The sequence below is a fragment of the Melanotaenia boesemani genome, chromosome 9, assembly GCF_017639745.1.
Source record: "Melanotaenia boesemani isolate fMelBoe1 chromosome 9, fMelBoe1.pri, whole genome shotgun sequence".
NCBI lineage: Eukaryota > Metazoa > Chordata > Actinopteri > Atheriniformes > Melanotaeniidae > Melanotaenia > Melanotaenia boesemani.
In genome coordinates, this window is record NC_055690.1 from 26,877,305 (window position 1) to 26,893,697 (window position 16,393).

At 38.7% G+C, this 16,393-nt stretch overlaps 1 protein-coding gene across 2 annotated transcripts in view; it reads left to right on the forward strand.

Annotated features, from left to right (window-relative positions):
* veph1 (ventricular zone expressed PH domain-containing 1) overlaps positions 1-16,393 on the forward strand; it is a 64,476-nt gene that overhangs the window by 23,728 nt on the left and 24,355 nt on the right. For both annotated transcript variants that reach the window (XM_041995437.1, XM_041995438.1), the window contains exons 4-8: positions 404-567; positions 1,241-1,450; positions 11,911-12,131; positions 15,084-15,299; positions 15,947-16,323. In XM_041995437.1, coding sequence (XP_041851371.1) covers positions 404-567; positions 1,241-1,450; positions 11,911-12,131; positions 15,084-15,299; positions 15,947-16,323 — 1,188 coding nt within the window. The remainder of the gene's footprint in view (positions 1-403; positions 568-1,240; positions 1,451-11,910; positions 12,132-15,083; positions 15,300-15,946; positions 16,324-16,393) is intronic.

The window sequence follows — 16,393 nt, forward strand, 5'->3', positions numbered from 1 at the left end:
AGATTCCTGCCTTTTAAAATGCTGTTTGCAGACCAGCTGCAGTTTATCAGCTTTGTATATACTTCACGCTGTTGTTGAACTTTCATATTTAAAGTTTGTGGTCCAGTCCGTTATCTAGTTATCTCCACAAATTTTGGATTTACACAGAGTGGTATGTGAAATACACACTTAAAATGCTTTTTTAAAACCAAGCTGACTTGCTGATTTAACAATTTATCATTAGATATTTAAGACTGTTTGAATGCTTGTTTCCTTTGAAAAATAAACCAGTAGTATATTAGGCTTCTTACCAAGCCAACATTGGTAGATGACAACCCCACTGACAGGTAAAGTGAGTGACACTGCTAATCTTACTGTTTTTGCAGAAAATGTGCATACATCTTTGTCTCTCCATCTCTTTCAGGTAACCACATGTTGTTACGAGTGCTGCCCTCAGTCTACCCCAAACAGCCAGACACCATCCACCATCACCTGGGCAACCTTACTGCAATGATGTCACAGCTGGAATCACCAGAGCAACAGCATCTGATCCGACTTATTCAAATGGTTGCAGAGCAACATCCACTTGTGAGTTAGCAGATGTTTTTTTTTTTTTTTTTTTTTTTTCCTTTCCACATCCCCTGCAGTGATTTCTTGGATTCTGCATAAGTTTAAGTGGAGTTGCTGTAGATGGGGAATAACCACATACCAGCAGCCAGAGCACACAGTGGTAAAACATGCAAAGTCTCAATCTAAGTTCAGCCATCTGGAGTTACTTTAATCTACACCCCCCACACACACACTCACAAAATATTTGTATGTTGATTGTAGTTGTGTTCATCAGAGCAGTTACTAAATGTTTTGCACTCTAATGTCCTTTACTGGAAGCAGTGCAGTACTGAGATAATTAAAAACAACACAGACACGAGAAACACTTTCATTTGTCCTTCGATCGCTTCTGTGAAACTGTTTTACAATTGTGGACATTGTTAGTCCGGTCCAGTGCAGTCCAGTGTGACCAGTGCAGATAATGAGGAGGAATTTATTAATTCGCTCAGTTTGTCCAGACAGTCCTACAGTGGAGTTTTTGTTTATTATTTGTCACCAGACTCCTCACCTCTCTCCAAGGTCACCTCCAACCATCATTCAAGACATAAAGCTTTGATCATGTTATTTAGCAAGCAGTGTGCACAAAGGGCCAAGATTACCAAAAAGTTCTGTTGTTTTATTCTGCTTTCGTGTTTTTTCATCATCCATATAGATGCTGAGTACTCACGTGCCCACACTGGTCAACTACCTGAGCGACAAATCTCTGACAGAGGCTCTGTTGGGCTCTCTTGTGGACGTGTCACAGGCCAGCCCATCGTCTTTTGTCAGCTTCCTGCCAGCACTGAGGATGGTGGGTCAGCAGTCTACTGCTTTCCTGGGTCATGTGGCCAAAATCCATGGTGCTGTAGGCATCATCAGTGAGGTAAAAGGATATATTTACATTTTTTAGCAATCATTAACCCCTTACAGAGTGTGTGGGAAGACATGACTGAATGTAAAGGAGTGTAGCTCTATTATAACGACAGCTAAGAAGGTAGGATGCGCCTTGTGTAAGAATGAGAGGAGAAATTGTGAAGCACTTGATAAAACAACACCAGACATTTAAAGAAGTTAATTCAAGGGATCAAATCAGAATGTAACAGGAAAGAGGAAACTTCTGAGTCTGAAGGAAAGTCTGAAGTCTGAAGGAAAACGTGCTGAAGTGGGTCCACATCTGGAGCATCTGAGCCATCTCAGGAAAGCTGACTGCAGCATGTGTATGCAAACAAAGACCTCATAAGTACAATAGGCAACAGGTTTTCAGACACCATGGATGTAGTAAAATAACTATCACACACACACACACACACAAACACACACACACACACAGAAGAGAGAGAGAGAGCGAGAGAGAAACAGACAAGAGTGATTATTTCAATGAGTAGAGAATAATAGGCTGCACACTCATATGACTTGCTCTCTGTTGTTCTGCCAAGTAAAAAACACACAGTCTCACACCGGACGGGCTGTGCAGATCCGGAGTTTTTTGACCGCTTTCTAACACCTACATTGCTGTTTTTTTAGAAGTGTCTGTCCTAAACAAATACATGCTGACTCCACTGACTCTGATGGACCTGGTGGGGAGGGAGAGCTGAAGGAAACAGTGGATGAGCAGTATTTGAAGCTGCAGCAAATTAGCACAATTTAATGGACCATTAACCTCAGAAGATGTCCTTTTTTTGTAAGTGTGAGGAAAAAAGAAGAGTAAGCTATATTCATTTAAAAAAAAAAAAGGAACTTGGCTGGTTCAGCTGCATACAGTATATGTGACAGATATCTTTTCACTGTGCTAGTCTTGTCTGTATTCAGTTTTATTTGCACTAATTTGATGAAAAGGCATTCGTTATGGCTCAAAATACCACTAATATATTGTGAAAGCTCCTGTTATATTTATTAAGTACATGTTTTGGTGAAGTTTAGAAAACCAAAATTTGTTTATGAAGGAGACTAAATTTGTTCCATGTGTCTTTTATGTTTTTTGCTAACCCATGTGTCAAACACTTGGCTGCCCTTTTGCCCCTAATATCGTTTCACTTTGGTTAAAACAAACAAAAAAATATATGTTTTAGCCAATACTTGATTGGCTGGAGACCACTGCTAAAACACTTGTCTGTGTGCTAATTAACCAAGAGAAAGGAGCAAACTGTTTGTTGCTGGCTGATGGGTCAGAGACACACACACTTAGACACAGTGCTGCATTCCTCTATCGTTCAGACAATAGCTACATTTGCATGTACGTTAATATTCTAGTATTAATCTGGTTAAAATATTACTCTGTTTATGACATTGCATTCACAGTAAGAAGGTCACTGGTTCAAGTCTCGGCTGGAGGGGAGGCTTTCTCTTCGGGTTCTCCAGCTTCTTTCCATAGTGCAAAGACATAATGTTAGGTTAACTGGTCACTCCAAATTTTCCCTAGGAGAGAATGTGAGTGTGAATGTTTTTTTTTTTCTTTCTGCGTTGGCCCAGTGATGGACTGGCGACCTGTCCAGGGTGTACCCTGCCTCTCTCCTGCTTACTGCGGGGATAAGCTCCAGCTTTCCCATGACCCTCTAATCAGTGGTATAGAAAATAGAAGTATGAATCACTATGCCCTTGTTTGTCAGGTTTGCTCCTGAAGACCCGGAAATTCAGCCACACGTAGGACAAATGGATTTGAAAAGAATAAGGTTTATTGAGGACCAGGGGATGGAGGGAGTGAAACCAGTTCTGGTTAGCTGGCGGAGTCAGGCAATCCCAGGTCTGTGAGAGAGAATTCCTGAAATGAACTTCAGACAGGAAGTTTTAGTCCACAAATCCAAAAGACGTAGTCAGGGCAGGCAACGTTCATTCACAGTGAGGCTCAGTGCAGTACTTATCCAGAGGGACAGGCTATTCCGTGGTCATGCGGGCAAGGGTCAATCCAGGCAGGCACTTGAAGGGATCCGGCAGGGGTCAGGCAAAAGAATATCCACGGACGTGACAGGGTCGATGACAAGGAAGTCTGGAACTAGAAATAACTGGATATCACAAGGTAAGTACTGGTGACCATCTGGCAGGGAAGCAGGGAGTGAAGAGAGTTTAAGTAGGGGAGGGAGCAGGTGAGGGAAATGACAATCAGGACAGGTGTAGGAGATCATCCTGATTGCAGCTCTGCAGAGCAGCTCTGCAACATGACACTTGTTACTCTTTATAAATATCCATTTACTCACAATGTTTGGAATTGTGCCGTCTTTGAAGTTTTGTGGCACACACTTTTAGTTTATATGATATGATGAATGCTCTGGGTCTGCAGTCTGCACCTTTGCCTGTTTAAGGCTTGTTTTTATAGATCAATTTCCTTGTTTCTGTCTAAAGATATGGTAACACCAGAGCTGCATGTAACTCAATTGGTTGAGTGACCGCCCCATGGAATTAAGGGCAGAATAAGAAGGATGCTAAAAAAATTTAAAAATTCAAAAGAGGGAGAAACCAGAGTAGGTTTACATTCCATATTTTAGATTATGTAATGAAGCCTTTGTCATATTGGAACTTCATATAAAGAACATTATGTGGGTGTGAATCATTAATCAGAGTATGCTCTCTAACATGTAAACAGGAATATGAGTAGAATGTCCTATCTGCAACTCGTGTGCATCATAATCAGAATATTCTGTTGTTTACATTCGTGTTAGTAGTTGTAACAGTGTGGTGCTTATACATATTCTTTTTTTTCTTAAAAGGTCTGCCCCAAGTCCATCATTAGTTTTTAAGTTATAATAATAACCAAATAACTTATTTAATCATGACATTTACTTTAACATCAGCTGTACTGTAATTTCAGCTTCAGGCATGTTGACGTTGTCATTGTTCTGTGCTTGTTGTTATTTCTTTTAGATGCTAATATAAAACTGTTGTAGTTAACTAATGTTTGTAGTTGCAGGCTTGATGTCTCTTTAGACTGTCAAACATGTGGTTTGTGGTAATCTTAAGTACAGAATGAAAATGGACTTCTTTGTCTCAGTCTTTAAGACTTTTCACCTCTTCTAAAAAGAAAGAAAAAAAGAAAAAGCTTTGGTGCAAACTAAAAAGCCTTCCAGAATAGAAGAAGTCCACTTGCTTTCTATTTGAGCACTTAGGATTATCGGCTGGTCTTATGTGTTTAACCGAACACGTACGCTTACGTCACAGAGGACTCCACTCATGCTGGGACTTATCCTGAAGTTAAAAATGATCATTCTCTGTTTGTGTAAATGGGTAAAAGTGACAGCAACAGACTAGTGAGGGCTTCTTTTTTCTCTTTTCTCTCGGGCAATTTAACAACAGTTAGGGAAAATTACTGACAGGGGAAACATACAGTATTTGTCTCTAGATGAAGTGTTGGCTTTCCTTACATACACGTCATCAGACATGTACACAGATTGATAAACAGACACACACATACATACATACATAAACATACAAACACGCACACATAGAAACCATGCAGCTGAAAAGCATAATAAAGTCTTCTGTTACACCAGAGCCACATTTCCGCCAAAACCTGCTTCCTCCTCAATCTTCATGTCAAAAAATCTGCCAACCCAACTTCAGCACACACACACACACACACACACACACACACAAACTCACACACACGCAGTTTGTCAGACCTCAGTGTCCCGTCTTTCTTCACATTGGAACCATTTGGAAAATAACTCTTGTTTTCTGGAAAATGCCCCTGCAGAGGCCTCCTGGTGATGGCTGTGGGGAATGTCTCCTGTGGGTTTGTGATGATTCCCCCCACCCGTTCCACACCCACACACACACCCACCCACACACACACCCACACCCACACACACACACACACACACACACAAACACACTCACACACATCTATATATACACACACCCACATCTTCAAACTGGGATGCATTTGCGCTTGATTTCCCAACTGTTTCTCTGGTTCTCTTTACCTTCCAAAGGGAGTTTGTCTATATTATGTATCTGGACTTATTGCTTGTTAGATCAGAATATCTCACCAGTGATATTAACACAATACTCTATAGACAAAGTTCCGTCCAACAGACTTGCAGTAAATGAACCATTTAATAATAATGATGATTCCTCTGTGCTGTTGAACTCTTTTGACAGTCATGATGTTTTACCTATGTGGTCATTTTTTACTTTTCAATAACTATTGTACTGTTTTAAATTTTTAAAATCCAATAAGTTCTTTTGGTCACAAACCCAAAACTGGAAAAGTGTACACTACTGTTCAAAAGTTTGGGGTCACTTCCCTATTGAATCCCATGGCAAAGTGACCCCAAACTTTTGAACGGTAGTGTATATGACACAAATTACATTATAAAATAATTTTGTTGGGATTTTCATAACATTGTGTAAGTAAAACAAAATGTCCATTTCAACAATATAACAGAAAGCAAAAATATACAGATTGTCCATGGATCGCACAGGGTTTACAAAATGCCTGTAGAAAGAAAAATGCACTCTATAAAAATTCATAAAGCAAAGAACTAAAGATGCTGAAAACAAATATAAAAATAAGTTGATATTATACGGGCATATAGGCAGGAATACTATACCAAAATACTAAACAAAACCAGAAACAATGTTGAAGGAATATGAGATATGTTAAATGGCATTATTAAAAATGGATCCAAATCACAAAGTTACCCTCCATATTTTATGGCGGATACTATTAAAAAAGATAATATGAATGATAGAGTCGACAGCTTCAATAACATTTTTGTAAATGTAAAACCAAACTTGGCAGAGCAAATCCATGATCCATCACGATCTGAGGACTGGAATGACATAATAGAGAGGAATCCCAGCCCAAAATCATAGACATTGTAAATAAATGCAAATCTAAGGCATCTATTGACTGCAATGGAATAGACATAAAAACTGTAAAAAGGGTCATTAAAGGGATCTGTGAACCACTAACATACATCTGTAATCTAGCATTCCAATCTGGTAAATTTCCAATAAAAATGAAATGAAATTAAAAAATTTTTCAAAGTTCTAGAGAAATTGGTAAATGGTCCGTTGCCATGGATTCAGAGCTAACATCTCAACGTCACTAGCACTAATTGAAGTAACTGAGGAAATTAGTAATACAATAGAATAAAAGAGTATATTTGTAGATCCTAAAAAAGCATTAAACATCATCAATCATGACATTTTAATAATAAAACTGGAACGGTATGGGATTAAGGTTGTATTGCACTGGGTGAGAAGTTATTTAAGGGATAGAAAACAATTAAGTTGGGAGGACATACAACGTCATTCCTGGACATTGCTTGCGGTGTCCCACAGGGGTCAGTCTTGGGTCCAAAGTTGTTTATTTTATATATTAATAATATCTGTAAGGTCTCTAAAGTATTAAAATTTGTGTTATTTGTTGACAACACTAATATTTTTAACTCTAGTGAGAATTTACAGGAGCAGGGGAGAAATATATTGATATTTTGTATTGTTTAATGGTGTTACCATATTTAAATCACAGTGCAGAGGTTTGGGAAAACACTTACAAAACTACACTACAATCACTTTACATACTTCAGAAACAAGCACATAGAAAAATTCATAACACTGGTTATAGAGATCAAACAAATCCAATTTTTCTTAAATCAGAAATATTGAAATTTAATGATCTGGTTAACTTTCAAACAGTATAAATCAAGTATAAAACAATCCATAACCTGCTCCCTAATAATATTCAAAAATAATTTTGGTAGGTATAGCTTAAGAATATAACTTTAAAAATTGATTTAAAACATGTATGTTTGTACAACATTAAAACTTCTTGTGTTTCTGTATGTGGAGTTAAGTTGTGGAGACAGACTGAATGAGGCACTCAAGCGATGTCCAAGCATTAACCAGTTCAAGAAGCAGTAGAAACACTTGGTTTTCACATGGCACAAGGAAGAAGGGAGTTTACACTTGTTCCTATATATTTAAGTTTTTATTTTATGTATATTATGTAAATTATTAAATTAATTGTACCTGTAAACATGTTAAAACAGGAAGTGAACTGGTAGAACAGCAGACTTTTCATGTAAAATGGAAAAAGGGGTAGAATTAGAAAAGCTTATGCTTCTTCCTACTCTTTTTCGAATGTGTTGGTTAGCAATGTTCCATGAAATATGTAATAATTCTATGTAACATGCTAACATGTTTGAAATAAACACTCATTCATCATCATCATAGAGTATGTTGTAGGAATGCCCAATCAGATCTCTGGTATCAGATTAAGGTGCCAATAAAGGAAATATTATTTTGACTGATCATTCGTTGCCTGTTGTAAACACTTTATTTCAGATTCAGCTGCAACAGCTGTGTTTAATAAAAGTTATGTAGTATATGACTAATAAGCATATCAATACAGACGTGTATTACCAAAGCTGTTTTTCAACCTCTGTGGTTTTATTTATATGTCATTAAAACATACAGCACATTTTTTCCTTCTTCAAGGAAAATAGTTGTAACGTATCTATATCACTCATCAGTGGGAAACCTCATGGAGGGAGACAAACTACGCAACAAGTTTTTTTTTTTGTTTTTTTTGTTTTATTTTGTTTTTTTACGATATACGTTTTAAATGTGCAGGATCTGCAGAGCTTCACTAAGTGTAAAAAGGATGTCCATTAAAATACATTTACTTAGTTCACACAGGATTTATGCATGGGTGGCGTATGAATTCATGAAGCTATGTTTTATGCATTTATCTCTATTTAAATAAAAATGTAAATTAAATAAATAAATGACTATAGGCACAATATTAGTAATTAGTAAATAGTTATTCTATTAGTGAAATCATGGATGGGTTTTATGTAATGGACATCTCTGCTGAATTATTTTGAACAAGTATGGATTTATTTACCATTCTATTCTATTCTATTCTATTCTATTCTATTCTATTCTATTCTATTCTACAGTCATTTAGCAGACGCTTTTATCCAAAGCGACTTACATTTGAGAGTAAGAACAACACAAGCATGAATTCAAACAAGATGGGACGTCATAATTAAGTGATAGTCAGACCGCTTTGAGTCCAGTTGGACCCAGGTGCTGTCATGTAGTACTATTCTAACTTTAGTACTTGATCTGTTTGACAGTGTATAACATCTCAAAATATGAGTTATTTTAGAGGCAAAGAAGCAATAACTTTTATCTATACAGGGATTTGAACTTGTTAATATCTTCACAGATTTGGTTTCAACTTTAAGCAAAAAAGTTCCTAGAAAATGTATCACTGGGGATTTTGTCACAGATAAACTCTTTGTATTGCTTAACTTCATGAATTTGGCCCTTACTGCTCTGGTATAGTTTTTGGGTGATTGTGAGAACATGTAACTAAACACAGTTAATACATTTTCCCTCTTTAAAGCCCTTTCTGGAGAGCTAAGAGTTAAATTAGGGGTGGATGTCTTTAGGACACAAAAATCAAGGCTAAGTGTGAGTTGTAATGATCAAGAAAAGTTTTATATGACTGGACTGACTTTTAATTGTGTTACTGTAAAATGTCTCTCATGGACAATATAAAACAAATGCTTGTGTTGCAACACTTAGAAGCCTTAGAGTAATCTCATACTGACAATTAAAAAAAGGAAAAAGCCTGAACTGTGTTGCGGAAGTTACACACTTTTGTAAAGTCTTTGTATCTTCTGGCTGAGCTTGAGGCGAGCTCATGATTCATTTTTGTGTTGAGGTCCTAAATATTTTCCTGGCATGTTATCAAAGTCCAAGGTCAACTTCTTCTTTTTTCCGGTAGTTTTAGGATCAACATATAAATTTAGTTTCCTACAGAGAGTGCTTGTGAAACATGCCAAATGAGCTGTGCAGTAACTACATTCTTCTCTCCTCATTACAAGGTGTGCTTAAAAGCCGTAAGCTGAGTTTGGCTCTGTTTGACCGTCGGTCACTCCATCAGTCAGTCATTATGTCTCTCAGAAAGAGTACTTTAATGTTCCCATTTTTAAACAGCATGAGTGAAGTGACAAAAAGAAAAGCAAATTCCAGCTTTTGTTTCTGTTCACAGATGGAGATATTTGTCTTTGGCTATATAGTGAAACACTACCAGAGAGCTGTTGTTGAATCATGTCACCTCTGTTCACCTGCAATGATTTTTCTGTTGACTGGTTTATGGGCTGCAATATAAAATGTATGAGGAAAAAAATTTTGCAAAACCTTTAAAATAAACACTGATTATGCTAAAGTTCATGTTGCATTTACTGGACTATTTTGATAACAAAAGCCTGTACAGATATAAATATGAACCAAAATAACACACAAAATAATTCCAAAGAAAATACACTTTGGAATTATTTTGTGTCCCTTGTAAGCAGGCCTTTTATCTGCTGGATAGAAAAAGAAATTGGGAATGATGAAATGTGGGTGTTATCCCAAAGTCTAATGGAGAAAAAAGAAATGTTTGTATTTTTTAAGTTTGATGAAAACCACCTGCATGTATTTGTATTCATTATTGTTTGTCTTGAGAGAACCCCCCCCCCCCCCGAATCGCCATCCACCCAAAACTGCCTGGAAGTGGAAAAAAAACACTTATGTGTATCAAATTTGGATAAAATCACTTTCTCCTCACCAAAACATGTGTAGTTTTTTCCATATCTTTTCTTAACACAAGAAAGGTCCCATTTTGAAGTTACTTAGAAGCCCACAACATTAGAAATAACCACTAAGTAACACAATTTTGTACGATAAAACAATTTTTTGAGATCCAGCTCACTGATAATTTTCTATTAATCTATTTTAATCACAGGAACAGCCAGCATCATCATCAGCACAAAAAAGTGCCTCACCCCAAATCCTACTCTAGCGGGCAGTGCTAGGTTCAGAGTTAACTCCCATGAGCCAACGTCAGTTTCAGACACCATTTGGCAGCGGTAATGCGTCGCTATAAAGTTGTTTCCAACCACCCAACACACCCTAAACACTCGAACATAGCCTAGTGTTTCTTCAAAAGCTCAAACAATTTCTACAGTTGTCCTCATTTTCATTCTTCTTCTGCTTTTTTGTTCCTTTCCTGAGTCTCCTCTTCTTCTCTGGTTTGTTTCTCTCCCTGGTGGCATGTCGGCTATTCTGCTCAGCACTGCCCCCGTGATTGCCGATGGTATTGCTCCTTCTTCTGCGTCAAGTGACAGAGAGTTAAGCTCCCTGAAAACTGACGAAATTACGCACGTAACCGACACAGAAAACAGTAGGGCAGTGTTTGAAAACATTGCACTAGCTTTGACTGACAAGGCTTTATAAGTTGATGTAATTTTTTTAAAAACTGCATTTTGTGACGTACTGATTAGTTGCCAGTGTGTTAGTTGCAGATGGCTTTCAGAGCGCTCCCAAGTTTGAGAATTTACCCCTAACAAGGGGGGCACAAGAGAGCTATTTAAAAAATCTATAAATCCCTTCAAACTTTAAAATGCTACAAATAATGAATTTTGTACTGCAACACTTTCACATTAAACAACCATTAACATAGTAATTATTTTTTACTAAAAATTGTCTGTATTGACCTGTGTCAGGCCTGGACCACATACTGTATACAGGGAGTTTAGGTGCATCTCTACAGTTTTTTTTTATATATATATGTGGATATTTAGTCTATGTGAAACCAGCATTTTGAGAGCCTTTAAATGCTACTTCTTTAAATCGGGTCCCAAAGTGAATAATTCTGGAAACACCGTTGTTTTGTTTCTGTGTTTACAACTCATACACATCTTTCCTGAACTGATAACACCATAGCCCCACCTCTCCCTTAGCCGGCACGTGCAAACCTCGCTAACAGCTACAATGATGGCGGATTACAATGTTGTGTTTGTGCTGCAGATGCTACTGAGCAGTATGCGTCTCTTTATTTAAATTTTTTGTCATCTTCTTCATATGTTTGAAACACAAGTTTCTCTGCATGCTCCAAGTCTTATTCTCTGTTTTCGGTTTATTTCTATGGCAGTGTGGCATCGCCATCTACAGGCCTGGCATATACACTACAGCATTTTCAGTGGTTTCTTTGTGGACACACAAATTTCTTGAAATGATTCTGTCTTTATAGCCAACTTTTTAAAAACTGAGTTGGCTCTGTCTCTGTATGGATGTAGCCTTAGTATATCCATGGTGGCTGATGTATCTGGATCAGATTAGTCTATCTTGGCTAACACTTGATGGACTAATATCCTTTCAGTTTTGTTGTGGATCTGTATTACTTTATTTGATTCCATTTTCTGTGTTCATATTTCTAGTCTTTGAGTCTCTAATTTAATATAACATTGTACACAAGAGTTAAAATTCCTTGATGGTACTTTTTCCTATGAACACTAGTGTAAAATGTTATCAGTCTTTCATGTGCACTTTGTTCTCTTTCTCCAGGCTCATGCTTATAGCTCATTAGTCTACCTGGTGTCCCTTCTGGGCAGCATGGAGCACAGCTTTCACCACACCCTGCTGCTGGAGATCAGAGCTCTGACTGATCGTTACCCGGCCTTATTGGGAGGTTGTGGAAAAGACATCTACAGGATGAGCAACTCATTCACTGCTATAGCCAGACTGCTGGGAAGACGACTAGAGGACAAAACAGCCACTCACAGCAGGTTGGGGAAGGCATGGCAATTTAAGCTGGCAGCAAGATGCACATATATTTTGATACTGTATGAATTCTTTGAGGGGAAAGTCATTGTTTCCACATCAGACTGTTCAGACATTCAAACCACAATGTAGGCAGCTGAAAGTTAAAACTCGGTTTTCACATTATTTCTTGTTCTCTCATTGCCTCCACTGGACAATGTCACCATTGTTCTGTGGTTTAGTGCTCTGACAGTGGAATTTCCCTGTAAGTGCCTTCAACTTTGTACAATAAAAAAATCTGATAATATTTTTTAATATTCCTTGTTTATACTAAAATAATTGTGGCAAGCATGATACACTGATGAAATGAAAAAACATTCATGAACAGACCTGATCTGAAGTTAGTGATTATTTCATCAATAAATGAGTTTGATTTCAGTTTTCATCATGGCTGTTAATATGTTAACATGTTAATGAAAAGTCTTTTTAACCGCACTATTTATTTATTTATTTAATGCACTATGAATGCATGAGGGAATGTGTATTTTCAGGAAGTGATGCAGAAATAGCATGGTTCTGAACAGATAGTTTAGCTTTAAAGGTTCCATATCAAGCTGCACGGTGGTGTGGTGGTTAGCACCGCAGCCTCACAGCAAGGTTCGAATCTTGGCTGGGGGGAGGTTCGAACCTTGAGGACAGTGGCCTTTCTGTGTGGAGTTTGCATGTTCTCCCCGTGTATGCGTGGGTTCTCTCCGGGTACTCCGGCTTCCTCCCATAGGGAGGTTAATTGGTTATTCTAAATTCTCCGTAGGAGAGAGTGTGAGTGTGAATGGTTGTTTGTCTGTCTTTGTTGGCCCTGTGACAGACTGGTGACCTGTCCAGGGTGTACCCTGCCTCTCACCTGCTAAAATGCTGGGATAGGCTCCAGCTCACCCGCGACCCGTAATGGAATAAGCGGTCAAGATAATGGATGGATGGATGGATGGGTCCATATCAAGCTAAATTTACTTTCTAAAGGTTTTCTAAGAGTCATATGTGTCCTCATAGCCTATTCTATTCTACAATCATTTAGCAGACGCTTTTATCCAAAAGCGCCTTACATTTGAGAGTAAGAACAACACAAGCAAGAATTCAAACAAGATGGGACATCATAATTAAGTGGTAGTCAGACTGATGTGAGTCCGTTTGGGTTATTGTTTTGTAAGCCAGAAGCAGAGCTTTGAATTTGCTGCAACTGGAAGCCAGTGGACAGCGATTAGCAGCGGAGTGACATGAGCTTTTTTGGGCTGGTTGAAGACCAGACATGTTGCTGCATTCTGGATCATCTGCAGAGGTTTAACTGAACGTGCAGGCAGGCCAGCCAGTGAGGAGTTGCAGTAGTCAATGCGTGAAATGACCAGAGCCTGGACCAGGAGCTGGTGTGTTCAGTCAGGTAGGGTCTGATCCTCTTGATGTTGTAAAGAGCAAATCAGCAAGATCGAGCAACCGAGGCAACATGGTTCTTAAAGGTCAGCAGGTTGTCTATCATGACACCAAGATTCCTGGTAGAAGACGTAGGCACAAGCATGATAGAGTCGAGCTGCATGCTTATCTGTGGTGGTAAGGAAGGATTGGCTGGAAAGACAATGTAAGACAATAAAAGCCTGTGAATGAGGCCCCAAAATGAGGAAATTCTGTCACCTCTATCACTTGTTTGCTACACTTTTTAGTGAATGTGTGCTTCCCCTTTGTGGCCTGACAAAGGAAATAATCACTGTCCCCGGTAGTGGATATTGCCATTGACCCGACCCCTCTAGCTAGCTGAGCCTGTCCTCTAAAATCACAGAGCTGGCACCAGCAAAAGCCGGATCCTCTCCTAGAGAGGGGCGTGGACAGGCACCACTCATGAACATTTAAAGTTCTCAGACCTCACCTTTTTGAATGGCTGCACTTAAGGACCAAGGCTGAATTTGGGGTAATACACTTTGAAAACAATGTTGTTGGACCTCTGATACCCATATGAAATTGTTGAAAAAATGTATAATATGGGACCTTTAAAGCTCTGCAGAATGGTTCTCTGGAAAGGACTAAGGCCGTTTTTATCTACTGTCAATATGAACTGAGTTTCCATTGTAGTAGTTGTGTCTTAAATACAGTACTAGCACTGTGCAAGAAAACAGACGAAACAGAAAACCTCCTCTGAAAGTGGTTCATGATGGATAGCTTCCAGTGGACACGTTTTGATAATTATACAGGCAGCAAGCTTTCAACAGCTGATCTAAATAAACTAAAGAAATTGGAAATACTGCTACAGCACTGCAGAATATGTGCTTATAGTTTGTTTCTAAATGAAGGTGAGGTTGTCAAAAGTGGTATGAGAGAGAGTATGTATGTGTAAATGGGTTATGCCTGTGTACTTAAAATCATTCAACCTCAGGTGAGTAAATATAACAAGTAACTAACGTGCCCTGAATAATTAATTACATTAAAAGAATTTCCTCCTGATTTTATCTTCCAGTCTCATTTTTCATAAGTGCTATGTTTACAACTAATGGAGGACATCATGTGCATGTGTTTCTCCGAGTTTGTGCAGATGTGTCTGCATGTTGATAGGCCCACATTGACTGAGATTCTTCTGGCGGCACTGTGGAAATAACAGTCATAGTCCTCCTTTCAATAAGAACATTATGTGCTGGACTGAAGGCTTCCAAAGACTTTGCTTGGGGTGATCTGGAAGAAAGACTGAGGGAGGCAGGGTGGTTTTTAAGTGAAAAAACAGGGGACGGTGGGGGCTGAAGATAAAAAAATGGAGGATTTAAAAGTTCTCTTTCAGCAAACATGTGGAATATAATATGTGGATATAGCAGTACAGGGCAGAAATATAAAGAGGGAATAAAGAGACAGAAATTGAGCCAATCATTATGACAGTGTAAAAGATAAGCAGAAAGGGTGAAAGAGACACCCCCCGTTGTAACCTTCTGTTGGTGTCTGTTTTACAGGGTGGATGAAGCCTGTTCATCTCCTCGCACATCTCTTCCAGCAGGTAGAGGAGGAATAGGAGCTTCAGACCAGCGGCTAAAAGTGAAGAGCTTTGAGGAGAAAATGGGGGAGTTAGGAGAGGAGGAGGAAGTGGTGGAAGATTCCCCGGCTCCTCAGCGACGCTACAGTCTGAACCAAGCCGTCAGGGAGGAGAGACGTGAGATGAGGTTCAACAGGTCAGTTGAGATGCAACAAGCACCATAATCAGTCAGCTGGACTTTAAAACAGGACCCCAAATACAGACCCAAGGCAGTTGTGAGATAAATAAAACAGACTAACACTTAGGTGTAGGAACTGCATTTCAAAAGTCAGCATGTTGCCCTTGTCCAGAAAAAATAAATAAATACATAAATAAAAACAAACAGGTTTAGTTGAACTCTACCATTTCCTCCAAGAAAAGTGGTTTAATGTGCAACCAGCGAAGTGTGTGACACCACATTTATTTGAAGACTCAGGCCTTTGTATTTCTTTTCTTTTTTTTCCTTATTTTGCTGTGTTTAGGAGGTTTTTGGGTTGCAACCCTTGTACACTGGGTGCGTAGACACTAGTTAAAAACACAGTTTGTGTGTGAAGACTATGAAGATGTAGCAATCAGTTAAAAAAAAACACACACACACTCCCTTTGTCTTTCTCTATTTGACAAAGCTGGAGTTATACATAAATTAACAGAAAATTTAGTCATGTGGCACCTTTTTAGAAACTCCAATCAAAGCCTGAAGAAATGCATTGCAAATCTTGATGTTCAGTAAGGGGAAAAAATTTATTTTTAAGAAATTAAATCTGTGATTCTGCAGCACTGCTTTTATTTCATGGTCTCCTCTAGGTCAAAGAGCCTGGCTCTTCATGTTGTGCGATCACGCTCCATAAACTCCGACACTGGGGAGGATGGTGAAGGAGCAGAGCCAAGCCCAGACGATGCCTTTTGCAGTACTTTGCCTAACCTGCACTCAGAAAACCAGGAAGTATTACCTGCTGAGAGGAAACTGGCAGGTGACAACTCCCTAACTGTCACTGCTCCACTAATCGCAGGAGACAAAGATGCTGAGGACTGTCAAAGTGAAGAGACGAACAAAGGGAAAGAAGAGCAGGAAGAGGCCGACAGACTTTTCATCCATTTAAGAGACAATATGGAGAAGATCAGAGAATTCTGGAAAGAGATGGTGCAGCAGATCCCAATACCAGAGCAGTGTCTGATAGAAGGTAACATGAACATGCTTTTTCTGAGAGAAATTAACAGTGTTACTCAGATGCAATAACATATTATAACCCT